This window comes from Parasteatoda tepidariorum, chromosome 5 (genome assembly GCF_982258835.1).
Source record: "Parasteatoda tepidariorum strain Cologne lab strain chromosome 5, Ptep-v5.0, whole genome shotgun sequence".
NCBI classification, from domain to species: Eukaryota; Metazoa; Arthropoda; class Arachnida; order Araneae; family Theridiidae; genus Parasteatoda; species Parasteatoda tepidariorum.
Window position 1 is genome coordinate 39467672 of NC_141759.1, and position 17428 is coordinate 39485099.

The window sequence follows — 17428 nt, forward strand, 5'->3', positions numbered from 1 at the left end:
TATTTTATTAAATAAAATATTTTTTATAAAATATCTCGTATTAATTTAAAAAAATAAATTAACAAAAATAATAATAAAAGTATTAAGTAAAAAAAAATCACATTTTCTATCATAAACATGCAAAAAGTTTGTAAATTTTTACATAAACACATGCTTCAGAGCCCACAGACAGCTGCATAACAGACAGGGGCGCACATAAACTCACTTAGGGCGTTACCTCCCGATGAGATACCCCCTCTTTTCTTGGCAACAATTGATAATCACCTGATCTCTCTATTCCGAGCTCTTCCTTCCCCCCCACCTCATCCATTAATAAAAATACACCACCTCTAAAATTCAAAAAGGGCAGAAAAAATGTATTTATTCTTTCGGTAGTCATAATAGATTCATTACGGTTATTCTAGCAGATGGGGAAAGCATCCCGCTGTGTTTAACAGTAAAAAATGAAGAAAAAAAAGTATTGAAATAAAAAATAATTCATATTCTTTGGCGAAAGCGTTGGTGGATGAAATGTGCAGACAATGCCAAAAAACAGTGAGTTCTGCGCCGTCAGAAATGATTAAGAAGAAAATAATAGTTTGGTAAGTTTTGTTGAGAGTTGATTCAATATGAGTGGAGGTGACAATTTTCTTTGTTGCCACAAAATAGAATGAAATGTTTAAATTACATTAGACAAATTATTAGGTGATAATAAAAAACTCCATGATATAACATCGCTTTAGGAATGAAGTGCTAAAAATAAATATGCCGATTTATGGGATGATAATTAAAGTTTCATTTAATGATTCATTCATTATTTCATTTGAGGAACAAAGTGTTTAATGACTTGAAAATTTTTTAAATGATCATAAAAAGTTGATTTGAAAATGAATGTAAATATAATAATAAACGCAGCGAATGTAATGATAATGAACAAAGGGTTAAAAATAAATATGCCAATTTATTGGACGATAATTAAAAATTTTATTTAATAATCCATTTATTGTTTTGTTCGATGAACAAATTGATTAAAGTACGTTTGATAAAGAATTGAATAATAATAAAAAACTGTATTTAAATACTCATTATTTTATTTTATAACTGTCGTTTAACATCAGACCCAAGTTTTGGGTTTACGACTACTAATGTTCAACTACGCAACCTTGTAATTTTGAACCCAATCCAGAAGACAAGGAAACTTCTGGATCAAGTATTGGGAGAAATTTGCCTTCGTGGAGGATTTTTTGAATTCAAAGTTTCAAAGAAAATTCTTTAAATTGTGAAAAGCTAATTGTGCTTGCACGATCTTTTGAAATGTTTTTTTTTACATAATTTTTTTTAATTATTTGTTATTAATGGTACACAAAATTCTTTTAATTTGCCTTTTACGTTTATAATTGCTGTTATTCACATAAACAAATTGGCGTTGATGAAACAATAAAATTAATAAATAAAAGACTAAGGTTTCAACTGTAACGAAATTAAAAAGTATATAACTAGTAACAAAGCAATTTCTCAGTTAAATCTTAATTTTCATACGTAAGCGCATGACTCAGGGGTGAAAGCGAGACGGAAACGAGGAAAGGCTGGTAGTAAAACCTTTTCGGTTATAGCTAGTTTTTGGGAGGAGTTTACTTATTCTTTTTTAAAACTATTCAACAATATCTACTTTATTTCGGAAAAGAAGCAGTTTTATATCCTTCCTTCCTCACTGGCTCGACAGCCCAGGATGGGCCTTGGCCTTCTCCAGTAGTTTTTTCCAAGCTGTCCTTCTTTTGGCAATGGACTTCCAATTCTTTATTTTTAATATAGATAAATCTTTCTCCAGGGTATCTAGTCATCTGAGATTTGGCCTGCCCCTTCTACGTGTTCCTGTCGGCCGGGCATCAAAAATCTTTTTCACAATACGGTCTTCTTCCATTCTTACTAAGTGGCCTGCCCATTTTATCTTTTGGACCTTAATGAATCTTATGATGTCTGGTTCATTATATGATCGATAGAGTTCTAAATTTGATCTTCTTAACCACTGACCGTTTTTATTAATTCCTCCAAAAATGCACCGTAATATCTTTCTCTCAAATATGCTCAGCATTTCTTCATCTGCACGAGTCAATGTCCATGTTTCACAAGCATATGTTAAAACTGACCTAATGAGGCCTTTAAATAATAACAGCTTTGTTTTTCTCTTGATTACGTTTGATCTTAAAAACTTTCTTAAGCCATAAAGGCACCTATTTGCTGCTGTGATTCTCTTTCGTATTTCTGCAGTTACATCGTTCCTGTTATTTATTTCAGAGCCTAAATACGTGAAGCTGTCCACTACCTCGAATGAATGTCCCCCAATTTTTAGATGGGTACTCCTGTGGGCTGTTTTAGTACAAGGCATATATTTAGTTTTATTTTCATTTATTTTTAGACCCATCTTCAGGGCCTCTTTCTCTAAAGAAATAAAGGCCTCTTCAAGTGCTCTTGGTGTTCGAGCAATAATTCCTATATCGTCAGCAAAAGCCAACAATTGTATTGACTTATTAAATATAGTTCCTCTGTTATTGATTTTTGAATCTCTTATTACCTTTTCTAATGCTAGATTAAAGAGGAGACAGGCTAAAGAATCTCCCTGTCGCACACCATTTTTTATTTCTAATGGCTCTGATAAACAATTCTGTATTTTTACCATGATTTTAGTTTCACTTAGTGTTAGGTTAATCAATCTCACCAATTTTTCTGGTATTTTAAATTCTCTCATTGCCATGATCAGAGCTTTTCTGTTAATACTATCATAGGCGGTTTTAAAGTCAATGAACAGGTTGTGCAAATCAATTCCAAATTCTCTCGTTTTCTCCAATATCTGCCGAATGGTAAAAATTTGCTCAGTAGTTGATCTTCCCCTTCTAAAACCACTTTGATACTCTCCTATTATTCCCTCTGAAAACATAGTAAGTCTATTGAATAAAATATTTGAGAATACCTTATAGCTCGTGCAAAGTAAGTTAATTCCTCGATAGTTTGAGCATTCAAGAACATCTCCCTTTTTATGAATTACACAAGTCAAACTAATTTTCCAATCCTCTGGGATTACTTCCCGTTCCCATATAATTAGTAATAGATCATATATTTTCTTCGCAACCTCCATTCCCCCACCTTTTATTAATTCAGATGGTATGGTGTCAGGGCCAGGAGCTTTATTGTTTTTTAATTTGTCAATTCCCATGATGACCTCTTCCAACGTTGGAGGTGTAACCATTTCTTGGTTATGCATCTGTAAATTGTCTATTGCTATCTCGTCTTCTTCCTCATCACCATTCAACAGATGGTCAAAGTGTTCATTCCATCTGTTCAGCACCTCTTCTCTATCGCTTAAGATCGTTCCTTCCCTGCTTCTGCAAGAGTTTGTTCTTGGCTTGAATTCCTTGCGACCCAAGTTTATTTCTCGAAAGAAAGCTCTGCTTTCCCTTGATCCCCTTAAATGTTCAACATTTTCAAAAAGATCTTCGAAAAATAATCTCTTTTTTTCTTTATGGATCTTCTTCTCTTCTCTTCTTGCTTCTTTATAAGCATTTTCAGCATTTCTTGCATGCCTTGAACTTATCATTCTTTTATAAGCCTCATTCTTTTTATAAGTTGCCATAAAACAATCATTGTCAAACCAGTCCTTTCTTCCGGTTCTCTCGATCTTTTCCACAACCTGGTCTCCTGTTTCGATAAGAGCTCTCTTAATAACATTCCATTCCCTGTTAACATCATCCCTTTCTGAAGAATCATCAGTCACTTCAAGCCTCCTTTCAATTTGTTCCTGGAACTTTTTTCTTGTAGTCTCTTTTTTTAGCTGTTCACCATCATATTTTTTCAGACGTTCTCCGCGAGCTTTACGAATATTTGATATTCTGGCTCTAACCTCTGCCAGAACTAGAAAATGATCGGAATCTATGTTTGCCCCACGATAAGATCTTACGTCCAGTATATCCGATTTGTGTCTTGAATCAATTAAAATATGGTCAATCTGGTTGTAAGTATTTCCATTAGGAGATTTCCAAGTCATTTTATGAATTCTTTTATGTTGGAACATTGTACTTGGTATGACCATATTATGATCTGTAGCAAAATCTATGAGTCTTTTTCCGTTGTCATTTGAAATATCATGAAGACTATACCCTCCAATCACTGGCCTGAACTCTTTTTCCACTCCAATTTTTGCATTTGCATCCCCTAGAAAGATTTTAACGTCATTTTTAGGACATGAATTATATAATCTATGTAGCTCCTCGTAGAAAAGCTCCTTTTCCGCGCCATCTTTGTCCTCTGTAGGAGCATGAAAGTTGATAAAACAGTAGTTAAAGAAAATGCCCTTTATCCTTATTTTGCATAGTCTAGGTGTCCTGCAATCAAAATCAATCAGAAGTGGTCTTATTCTCTTACTCAATATGAAACCAGTACCAAACATGTGTTTTTCTCTATCACAGCTATAGACAACTGTATGATTTTTCTTTTCAATTATTCCCTCTCCTGTCCATCGAATTTCTTGCACAGCCAACAAATCAATTCTATAGCTGTCAACTTGTTCAATCAGCATTTGCAACCCCTTATTTCTATACAATGATCGAACATTCCACGATCCAATTCTCATATGCCTCAAACCATTTCCAGTCCGTTTCCTTAAAGTCAGCCCGGGTTTATTTTCTACTTGAGATTTCGTAACATGGAGTTTTTTACAGGGTGGGGTTGTTGGCCCCACGCCCAACCCCCAACCTGGAGGACCAGGGTGTTCCTCTTCGTCTGGTGTCTCCCCTCCGACCAGTCCGGCTTGGGTGACCCGCAGTTTTATATATATGCTAAAATTATAAAAGAAATCTTGATAGTTACAGATATTTTATTTTTTTCGAAAAAAAATGCTGGAATGAAATGTCTTACGTACCAGTTTTTTCTCTTTTCCGTCTTGCTATATAAGGGCTTTCAGCCATGGCATGACTTGCAGTTTGAATAAGACGCTTCTTTTTTAAAAATTAAACATACACATTTTTAAAAAAAATATTTTTGCAGTTAGTTTTAGAAATATAACTGAAAATGTAAAAAATAATAACAATTCTAATGTTCTGTTCTGCTATAATATTAGTATACAATGTTTTTTGTTATGGACACGCAATTGTTTTTAGGGAGTATTGTTACTTTCTAGTATATGTTGTGCCAAATTTTGTGAAAAATTTAGTGTTTTTGCCTTAGTTTTCTTTCCAGAAAGTGTTAGTTAAGAAATAGTGCTTTTTTTATTATTAAATATGAAAATTTACTATTAGGATAAGCACCGTGGCCTAACAATTTACTGGGTTTTTCGCTGTTTGCCTGTATAATAATTGACATTCTTCGAAAAATGCTAATTCCGTTACTTAATATTAAAATGTATATCTAAAAAATATTCTCACACCAAAACACTAAGAATACCATCTTGTACATATGTAACAATAAATGCAAAAAAAAAAAAACGGAGTTTCGTTGTAATTTGAGAACATATTTATCTAAGTTGCAGGGAAGTGTTGTGTTGAAAATGCCATCTCTATTCCCTTTTCATATGACGGATTTTCTCATTGACAATAAAATATTATTAATTTGACAGACAACTTTAGGTATCGATATATTTTGTTTATCAAATATTAAAATAGTATAATAATTTTAAGTTTTTTAATATATAATTTCTAGGATTGAACAAATGGTTGATCTTTTGGTTTGGATGCGGTGCATTAGGCGTAGTGATATATAACTTCAATTCGTATTTATAAATGGTAGAAATGCAGTTTTGAAAGTGAAAAATAATAATTTTTCAACTTTTTTGACGAAGTTTTTTAAATTTGCATACGCCAAAATGACTTTTAATTCTGTACCTAGAATTCCGAATGTTTCATTGGATCAAATTTTAAACTGTTTATTTGCACAAAGCCTATTAACAGTTGATATGCCTTTCAAATCTTTTCATCTCTGCAAAATATCGTCCATAAAATATCTGCTTGAATATTGTATACAAAATATACAAAAGCAAAGCGTCGCCGGAAGCGACTTTACACATTGTCGACTCCCGAGCACTTCTTTGGCACCGTATTTTGAAATTCGCCAATCTTACATTCGCCAAGTCGGCTTTCAAGTTTTCTCGCGAAAATCTTCCAATATTAATTCGCGCATGTTTCACTTGCGACATACGATTTAAAAAACTCATGAGTGAACATGAGGTGTGAATAAATTTAGCTGCTTTAAAAGTTTTTGTGTATTATCATTCTCTTTTTATTCGGACTTCCTGAAACACATATTTATTTCTTACTTTTTTATTTCCTTTTTAGGATAAAGTTTTGCTGTGGGTGTAGAATATATGAATAGGGTATAGCTTTTTAATTATTTTTATAAATTTATTGCAAATAATTTATGGTGTCTTTACCAAGTATGTGGACACAATATTCTATAGTGCAGAAGGGTTTTGTACCTTATTGTTTAGTTTTTAAAACCTTTAATTTAAGTAACTACACAATTTATGAGTTTTAAGCATTTTCTTTTTATATACGTGTAATGAAGAGGAGATTGTTGCTGTCAGCTTTATGCATGAATTTATTCTTTTTTACTTTTCTGACATTGATATCTATGATTAAATTTGATGTCATGATTCCCATTTGCAGTGCTAATAATATTTGCGTTCAAACAATTGTACTTAGATTTGACACTTTATGTAAATGTTATGTCCCAAACGATAAATTCCTTCATACGTACTTCTTCATACGTCCACAGCTTTGGTAGCCAAGACTTAAAAATTTGTGGCAGTTAAAGTATATTTATGAGGTGAACACAATTTTGATTAAAGAAAACTTTTTATGATTTGTAAATTAGGAATATAATGTAAACAGTAAGTAAGCATCAACTTTGACATTCTCATATCATAACTGTATAACAATTTAAGGACAATCTGTTTATTTATTTCTGATTCATTAAAGACAAGATATTGAGTCAAATAAGAGAATCTTAACAATTTTTAAATTTAATAATTTACTTTAAATAAAGAAAGTAGTTTTAAAGCAATTGGGTTGAAAGGCTGAGGACTTAAACTTTTCTCAAAAAAAAATTAATCGATGTTATGATAATAAAACAAAACTCTTGCGATCAGTTATCTCAGCAAAAGTAAGATTTTTATTATCAAATAAGAAACAATTATTACCATTCTGCAAGGAACAAATAAAATAAAATAGGTCATACAGTTTTCAGACACACAGACTGCATGACAATCTGAAAATAAATATTTGAACTTTTAAAGCAAATTACATACAATAAAAGCTATTGTGTAAAAAAAGATTAAAAAACAAGTTGTTACAAATGAGACTATTACATGATTCCAGCAACTAAAAAATTCTTTTGGAATTTTAAAGACTAATGAATACTATTAAATAATAACAGAAAAGTTTTCTGTGTCTCGTCTCATTTTTAAAGCAGAATATAAATTAAAATACACATCTCATTTTTTCTGATCCTGCTTTTCTCTGAATCGTTCTTATTAAAATAGATGAATGGTGTTAAATTACGTTACCTTAAGTTAGTAAATGTGTTTTCGCACTTAGGGGGAAAAAAAGGCCTAATTTTAGATTGACAATAAATGTAATAATTTTAATAATATTTTTTTCATATCTTATTTAGAAGCCCAAAAATTGAATAAAAAAATTATAAAATATATAGACCAATTGTTGAGTTATAGAATCTAATAAGCTAAAGTTGTTATAAAATTATGTATAAAAAGTTACAAGATGGATAAGTTATGAAATTAATGAAGCATGGAATGAAAGGATAAATATATATAGCAAAATATATGATAAAATTAATTAGGAAACAATTAAAACGAAGGTGAGTAATTTCAGATATATACAAATAATAGTGATAGAAGCAAGAAAAATGGAAAATATCGGAATTTTCCCTGACAAATTTAAGAAACATTAAAAAAAGTTAAGCAGCCACAACTTTAAGTTTTAATAAATATGATTTGATGTTATAAAAAATAAATTAACTATACGAAAATAGTAGTGAGTATGTCAGAGATTTGTTTCGTTATGTCATGGCTTTACTAAAAATATTTTTTCTCCTTGTTTTCATAATACATTTACAGAAAATATTTGAACAAATTTAATGAAAATATTTTCAAATTTTTTTAAAGACTCTCTTTTGAAGGAAATATTGTCAATCAAAAGTTGTTCAGTATGAAATATATGCAATTTTTTCAAGATATTGTAAGCATTTTGAAGAATACATATTTTTTCCAAAATAGAAACAATTGAAAAAACCTGGTAAAAATGACGGAAATGAAAATAATTATTTTTCAAACTGCGTAAAAATTTTTTTAATAGTTTTATCTTTAAAAATATGTACACTTAATAATGTGATGATTTATATAGGGGATTATTTTTTTAAACTTTGTTTATTAATTAAGATATTCAAAAGAAATTGATTATTCTGAAGATATAAATATTTTATTACTCCAGATTTTTATTTAATTTACAAGAATAGTTTCTATTTGAAATTTTTTTTAACCGAAATATGTATGCAATTAACTGAAATAATTGTGTGTATGTAAATTTTTCTTCCTCTTTCTTTACAGAAGGACGAAGTATTTTGTTCTCGATATTTGAATTTTTCTAGTCTTAAACGAGGATAAAATTTTAACTTAATTCAACAAGCAACTTTTAAAAATAATCATGAGCGCGAAGATTCGTTTATGACTTTTGCGAGTGCTGTATTGAGGCGAGCGTAGGGTTGCCTCTGAGTGAGGGTTACTAGATAAGGCGGTGAAACAGTTGACAAATAAAACCGCGGCGAGTGGGGGTGCCCGGGAGTCGACAATGTGTAAAGTCGCTTCCCGGAACAGCCCATCAGGAGCCAGGGGGGTCATGGAAGTTAAGGCTCCACAATTTCGTGTCCAGTGGCCTGATTGCTATAATGTGTTCAGTATTGTGTACAATTCCGCGTTTACTTCCCAGACAAGTTGGTACCCATCGCTAGTAGCTGGGTGGCATCCATAGATAAAGGGTCTGGGTGGCACCCATAGTCCCTGGTGGCACCCCTGTATTAGTCCCTGGTGGCACCTCCAAGGATTGAACCCTAATACTTCTGACTTCAGAATGGCAGTTCAGTGTCTTCACCCATTGAGCCATCGTAGCAACAAATTATACACATTTATATAAAAATACAAAGGTAGTTCGAATCTTTTCCGCCGCAAAGAAATTAAAAGAGCCATTGCTTTCCTTAAATCTGAAGCTAAGATTTCATTTTAATCATTAGACATTATCCTGCTAAAAAGAATTACTTGAACTTTAAAATGGACAAATTACTTAAATACATAAAAGAAAATATTAAATTTATTTTATAAAAATCACCAGTCTAGCAAGATTTTGCAAGTCTAGTGGGATATGCAATGTAATATCAATGGATGATTCCCTAATTTTTGCCTATTTTAATGAAACCCACTGATGTAGCTTAGGAGTAACTTTGCAACTACTAGAAAGATGGATCACAAACTCTGTTCATTTTCACAAAATTGTGGTTTTTGCCATGTGTAATATTTAAATTTTGCCTTATTTTTGCAAATGGCATACGAGGCCAGTGCTAAGGATTTCTAATTATTAGCCATTAAATTAGACAAACATCAAGAGTCTTCGCCAAATGTAATTCTTAAAAAAAAATTATGATTAATTTTTTCCCCATAGAAAACTATTTTACTGTAGTTTGTTTCCGGCGTATATTATTTGAACCTAATTCTAATTGGTTATGCTGCTCATCTACTGAAAATTACTGTAATCGAATAAAAAATCCTGATTCGTTTAGAAAAATTTATTTTGACGTAATTTTAATTTGCTTCCAGTGGAAAAAATCATTCACCAAAACACAATTTTTTTTCTCGATAAATTTACGATTTTATCGCATTTGGCGAGGTGGCAAATGCTTAGCGTTGGCTCTGAGTGCAGACGACATAGGCTAAAGATTTATCTAACAGTCATTAACAACTGTTACAAACACCCAACATTTGTTAAAATAGCATATTACAAGTTCTAAGTGTTACTTCATATGAGTAATCAAAAATCAATATATTTTATATATGTAAATCAAAAAAACATATTTAAAAGACTTTTGTTGCCGCTTTTCTGTCTGTTTCTATCAGTGTACCATTGGAATGCTAGAATCTTTGTCAACTAAAAATATCTTCTTTCGTAATTCTTTGAGCATATCTTAAGACTTACTTCAACTGCATGTTCCAATGGTAAGCGTGGTGCGAAAATTCTTTTCATTTCCACTCGAATCAACATCACTCAACACTTCTAAATGCGGTAGAATTTCACCAAAATCCGACTTTATCCTCTCCAAGGTATTTCCACTTTCTTCAAATCTTCTCAACAATATCTTCCTCTGTAGCAGAAAATCCTTCTTCTACAATATCCCCTCATCCACAAAGCATTGCTTCTTGTTGGCAAATATGCTATTCTACCATACTTAATTCACGCTGCATATTTTTCTTCTCTCTGCCGAGGGTGTTGAAGGGTCGGCAATAATACCTCCAGAACCATCTTTCCCCTCTGCCATTCTTTGTTCAATTGTTGCCCTTGCCTTTCTTTGTCACAAAAAGGTGTTGAGTGAAGTTTTGACGTGGATCTGTCAGTGTTCTTTCAGCCAGGATTCTGTTTGCCTTCTGACTTTTAGCCCTTTAAGAAAACACGATCGTGAAGTCTGAACACGATATGGAGGTTATACCAATAATCGGGCTATAATCTGTAAAAGGTGTTTTCATCTACTAATAAAGAGCTTTATTCTCTTTTGTCGAGTACTTGGCTTCGATATCGACTACTTACTATGCAGGTTGAAAGCAATCAGTTGGGGTGAGGAGATTTATATGAAAAAAACGCAAACATAGAACTTGAAATTAGCGAGCAGGTGGTGCAGATACAATGGCAGAAGTGTATAATGTGTCAGTAAAATGATTTTTCAAATTTAGGTGGAGGCTGGAAAGTTATGGTAGAGGATTATAACTTTAATAAGCTGTAGAATAAACTATTGAAAATTTTCATTTTATAAGAATAACAGGTACTGCACGTGCCGATTCGTTGCTCACAACATACTTTTTTGAGTGAAAAATGGTCGACAAATTTTAGCTGGAATTGTTTGGCTTTTAAATTTTATCAAAATTATTTAATTATGTGTATTACGCATTAATATGCATAATGCATCAATATATGTATTAACATGCTCACGGCCGGAAAAGTGAAAATACTGGTAGAAGAACTATTTCAATATTAGATAATATTCGGGAGGAGTTAATCTATTCTCAACAATAACAACTCACTGTAAAGAAATATTTCACGGCGAAGAAGCAATTCAATATAAAAATTGCATCCGTTAAAAACAATTGGTAGTTATGGATTTTTATTATTCCCGGAAAAAAACTAAAAAATTAAATTTACTGTTACAATGTTTTTACTCTGGTGCGCTGCCAAGATGAGACATTCTAGCGTGACCGAAAAGTGGGTCAACCCGGCGTGAACGTGTTAATGTTTAATATTGCAGATTCGTTACTCACAAGATATTTTTCTGATTTAAAAATGCTCGACAACTCTTTTACAGAAATTTTTACTCTATAATTTCATTCAATTATTTAAGAGGCGGTGACCGACGTGTAATATGCGACAATTAAATGACTTCTCAAATTCAGATGGCGACTGGAAAGTAATGGTTGGCGAACGAGGATTATAACTTTATTAAGCTGTGGAATTAACTATTTGAGTTTTTTATTTTGAAGTATAACAGGTACTGCACGCGCAGATTAGTTACTTACAAAATGTTTTTCTGGTTCGAAAGACTGATTAGTATCGTTTAACAAGTAAGGATATTTTTCTGATTGGAAGTTTTAATTGGCATAGTTCAAAAAGCAGAGACGTGGGATTTCCTCAAATGTATGCTTATATTTGAAATCATTGAATTTTTTTAATAGTTATGTTCATTCTAAAATATCTCTTATTCCTTTTAAGTTTGGCATCATTATTTAATCATTTTTCAAATGACTCGAAGAATCCTAATATTTTGCATTTTATTCAATGACGCAGTAAAACCTTAACTGTAACATGGAACTCACCATAATTTTATGTGAAACTAACCCACGACTACAATACAATATGTTTGCAAATCTGAAGCATCTCAAAACAAACATCTTCATTTTTACAATAGTTTCAGAATCAATAAAAAGCTTAGGGCAAAGACGTGATTCAGTGACGCTATCATTCCATCTATTCCGAAAGACAGAAACAGAGAATTAGTGGCTGTTACTAGCGCCAAATGCAACGCCAGTCGATTCGAAAAGCTAGACAACTGAACGCGCTTCAATTAAAGCTCTGATTTCAGATTCCTTAGAGATTCATGCTCACGATAAGGCTAACAAGTGCTTCTTTATTAACGTCGAAAACAATTGGGCGGAACAATCAGAAAATGTCTGAGTTGCACCTCGGGGTCCACCCCTATAATCAACAGGTGCCAGCAATTAGAAAAAAGGGCGCTTCTGCACAATGGATGGGTATCCGCAGGTGCATGCGCGCCCAATTTTTCGAACATTTGCAACTCACGATTTGGAACTCTTGCTTAGTTTCTTACGACTAGCACGATCTCCATTCTAGAAATGAGTTTATCAATGGGATTTTTAATATGAAAAAGCACAGTTAGGGTCATTTGGATTGATGTAATTTAGAGGTAATTTGCAAAAATGAACAAAGACCAGAAGCCAGTATAATCAGAGATTGAAGAGATAGAACAACAAAGCGAAGTATTTCATTACTCTTGTTGCTATATGTGAGTTAAATTTCGAAAGTTACTTTGCAAAATAAGAAATTAAAATGTTTATAATCAAGGAAATAAATGGTTGAATGATCAAATTATATACTGTAACAGTAGAAAAAATAACTTAGATAAAAGAAGGGGAAAAAAAAGCTTAAGTATTTATTACCAAATATTTCAAAATATATAAGAAAACTTTGCCCGTATATGCATTCTCAGGGTGGCGATAATCAGGGAAAAAAAAAAGATGAAACTGGTAGCAAAACTATTTTTATCGCAGTTTATTTGGGGGCAGGGTAATTATAGTTTGATTTATTTAATACACCACTGCTTAGTTGGAATTAAAAATCGTATAGTTACACTTTAAACACCTATGGATTGGATGTGTTAGATTTGAAGAGAAAAGTAAAGTATTTCTAGTAAAGATAAATTAAAGAGTTTTTGGAACTGAAATTCTTATAAGAATAGTAATTGATATAAGAAAAGAAATACTCATTTAGTTTATAAAAAATTAATTTAAATGCTATTCTTTTGGGTGGTAAGTACATTCACCACGTCCTTTTAGGAAATTGTAGACTTTTATTTTTCTTTAATTAAAGATAAATTTTATAAATGCTACAAACTTCAGAAGAAATTATGCATTCTATAACTTTCATACGTTTTCTTATATTAAAAAGTGGTTGCAAATTTTATTCAGGTGCTCTTACAGAAAGCTGAATTTATTACCAAATGGAAAGTTAAATTAAAAGTGGTAGAAAAGTTAACATGGACTTTAAAAATTGGAGGTAAGTATATTTAACACGGCTTTATAAAGGGTTAAATATATATATTACAGTAGATTTGAATGAGTAGTTACATGGTTTAGTAATAATAGTTACATGGTTTAATTATAATTAAGTGGCGTATCACATTAAGTCACTGAATTATTTAGAAGCAGGTGTGAGTAAAAACTCAATAAATCAAATTTAATAAAGTAAGAATCATGCATTTAAAGACTACCACTCGAAAATATTTATCCGTTGCTCGTATGTAGTAGGCATCTCTGTTAAATTGAGGAATTTTAGAACTTAGAATCAAGTGGCAATCACTGAACTACCAGATTAACGCTCCGACCTGTTTACGAAATTTAACAGTATCACACATGGCCTATGCCAGTCTTTCAATCTTATAAAAATCTTTTGCTTAACTCTATAAGCAATATTTGAAATTTAATAAATCAATTAGTATTTCGAAACAGCTGCCTTCAATAAATATCATATTATTTATAAATTCAAAATTTTAATAAAAGTTGGTACGTATTTGTCATTTAATTCTAGTTTTATGGGTATGATTTTTAAAAAATTCAAATATTGAAATAAAATGACCAAACAGTAGATATTTGAAAAATCAAAATTGTTAAAACTTTTCATTATTTTCTTTTTGTTTTAAATTTAAAATACTTGTTTTCGGAAATTTTTTCTTGTTTGACTTAATTTATCTGTTCTAATGTGTTGATTTAATTTGCTTGTTCAAATATGTTGATTTAATTTGTCATCAATTTGCATGACTGTCAACTTTTACTGGATATTGAAAGATCATTTCCAATGCTAAGAAATTTTCTACCTTAATATCTGATTTTCATTTCTCATATATATGATTGGAAATTAATTTAACTGCTACTACAAGTAAATCAATTCAGTAATATAAAAGAGTACTCAGTAAATATAAAGAAAGCAACCTGTGAAATTTAAACGAAATATTCAACTTTAAAAAGACAAGAAATATAAAGAAATAGTAAAGACAAGAAATATAGAGAAATAGCTGCTTATTACAACGATCAAAATAAATAATAGTTCTCACAAATCTTATCATAGTCTCAACCCCAATTTCCACTCCAAATCTAAATTTGAAACTTCAACTTCTGCTTAAAAATACAATTCTAAAAAATTAAATTCGACAAAATAAAATCACAACTACTGAAATCGATCAATCTGAAATATGAATATTCAAAGCACTTCCTCATGCTGACACATTTCTTTACTCATCTACAACTATATAACTAAAAATTCTGAAGCAAACCTAGTTTAGAGCAAGCTGCTTTTATCGTTTCCATTTATTTTTAATTTCTCAAGCAAAATGCTTGAAGTGTGCAACATACAGTAACGTCACTCTCTGCTAACCCTTAAGACAAACTGAACTTAAATTCACGGCCCAGACAAATTGTAACACTAAGACTAGGACCTGTGAAATTTCGAGATAAATTGACATATCAATCTTCCGGACATCTCCCCCCCCCCATACTATTATAACAACGCCTCTTATAACTGAGAGCCTCTACACGGTTTTTCATAAGTAGTCCGATCAGACCACTATTAAGGTAAACCAGTTTACGAACGAGTCACTTAATACAAAATCAAGTTAAAATAAGAAAGTGGTAGCAAATATATGACTAAAAATTTGTTTTATTTATGAATATTATTGGTTTGCCTTATTCACTTGTCAACCACTACAGATTCAATTCTCAAATATATATGATAAATTTCTCTCAAAAACTTTTATAAAAGGTTTTGGATTCATGTGCACAACTGGTTCACTTTTTAAATAGTCTGAGCGGACGACTTATAAAAGATCGTGTGGAGGCTTTTTGATCTAGGAGGTGATGATTATTATCATTGATGCCAAACGGAAGTTTTAGCACTCCACATTGTTTTATGTAATAGCGAAATAATAAATTAAATGATATTGATTTACTTGAATTTGCCCAGCACTTTTATAGGTTCAGTATCTGATTTACAGACCTCACACGCTTATTTAAATTGTGTATATATACAGTGCGTAAAATATAAAACGGACCACCCTGAATAACTTCTGATCTAATAATCGGATCTTCACGCTCTAGGTCTCAATTTAAATGGTTTGAGGGTGCGACCTCAAATATTCAAATTAATTAGAGCAGATGATGCTTTAAGTTGTTAAATCAGACACAAAAACGTATTTTCTCTGAACAAACATAACTCCCCCCCCCCCAAAATATAGGGGGTCACTTTATTGCCCTCAAAAAACATCTATCGAATATTGAAAATCATATATATCGGTTAATCATATATATCGGTTAATGTAAATCATATAAGTGATAGAAAACTTATATTTTGGGTTAGTAGTCATGCAATTGCTAATCTTTTGGAAGCTTATGTGGTGGTTAGTACAATGAAACATCTATATGTTTATGTTAGAGTGATCACAACTGGGGAAAATTTTTAAAAATGAAAAAAAAAAGAGATAAAAGAAACTCATTATTTTTACTATATCCTACAAACCAAAATATATTTCGGAATTAAGAGAAATGTGTAAAGATGTTAAAATGGATCAACCTAAAATTAGTAGCACCCTAAAATATAATTCCTAAAATTAAAGTGAAATGAAAACGCTTGAGTTTTCTAAGAGACTCATGAAACATTTGTATACTTGCCAAATTTTATTGAGTCCAAGGATAATTTTTCTCAGTTGTAGTCCCAAAGAACAATTGAAATATAACTACAGCCAGAAACATATTTTTTATTTTACCGCGTCTGAAACAGAACATCGTAGCATTTACCCAACGCCTCCACACGGTTTTTTATTATAAAAAACCCTGCGCCGTTATAAAAAATCTACCTATAAATTATAAATAGTCCGATCAGACCGTTGTGAAGGATATCTACTTTCTGAACGAGTCACTTAATACGAAATCTAGCTAAAATAAGAAAGTGGTAGCAAATTTATAACTAAAAATTTGCTTTATTTATGAATATTATTGGTTTGCCTTATTCACTTGTCAACCACTACAGATTCAATTTTCAAATATATATGATGAATTTCTCTCAATTACTTTAATAAAAGGTTTTGGTTTCATGTGCACAACTGGTTCACTTTTTAAATAGTCTGCGCGGACTACTTATAAAAGACAGTGTGGAGGCTTTTTGATGTAGGAGGTGATGGTTGACCGTCTGATCCGTAAATGTCCTTGGGAAAATTTTTGCAGTGGTAGTAAAAGATGCATAAGTATTAAGAGTTTTTTAAACATTAAGCGACTTTGCGTAAATTAAAAGCTTAATTAGCTAATTAATGTATGTTTCACCAATTAATTTGTCCTAGCGGCATATGAGGACATTTACGGTCAGGGTCAGATCTAGAAATGTGGGGACCCTAGGCACCGAACTATTAGGGGCTCCCTGTTCGTTACTTTAAACTAAATTTACATCTTGTTTAATTATGAAGTGTTTTTAAGTAATTTATAACTTGAGTAAATTACGATATTAGAAAATGTGACCTTACATTTATTTCAATTTTTGTTTACTCGTTTTTCTAATTAATATTTCTTTAAAAAAAAAGGGAAAGAAATTATTTATAACATTTAGAGGGCTCTCAGAAATGTAGGGGGCCTAGGCCTAGATCTTATATTAAATCTGGCATTTTTTACTGTTATGAAGTCACTTACTTTACTTGTGCTTAAAGTGAGTAACTTTTGCAATAAAAGATAAATAAATAAATAAATGCGTGAGATAAACTGGCTGCGAAAATGACCATCTATCTAAATCTATGTATATGGATTTTATTATTTTTAAAATTAATAAAACAAATGAGTTGCCCACTTGCTCCGGACAGTAAATAT

General features: G+C 31.4%; 1 protein-coding gene across 1 annotated transcript; it reads right to left on the minus strand.

Annotated features, from left to right (window-relative positions):
• Positions 1 to 205: 205 nt before the first annotated feature.
• LOC147808933 (uncharacterized) lies at positions 206 to 10234 on the minus strand. The gene is made up of 4 exons (XM_087162745.1): positions 10224 to 10234; positions 3558 to 4808; positions 2127 to 3440; positions 206 to 329 (listed from the first exon to the last, which is right to left on the minus strand). The coding sequence occupies exons 1-4, from the start codon at positions 10232 to 10234 to the stop codon at positions 206 to 208; spliced, it is 2700 nt and encodes an 899-aa protein (XP_087018871.1).
• Positions 10235 to 17428: the final 7194 nt, after the last annotated feature.

What these genes read in the sequence shown, in the direction of transcription:
- LOC147808933 (XM_087162745.1), bottom strand. An exon ending in AAAAGAATGATAAGTTCAAG is followed by an intron (nt 3,441 to 3,557) that starts GCATGCAAGAAA and finishes TGAACATTTAAG; the next exon opens with GGGATCAAGGGAAAGCAGAG. An exon ending in TTATTTAAAGGCCTCATTAG is followed by an intron (nt 330 to 2,126) that starts GTCAGTTTTAAC and finishes TTTGAATTTTAG; the next exon opens with AGGTGGTGTATTTTTATTAA.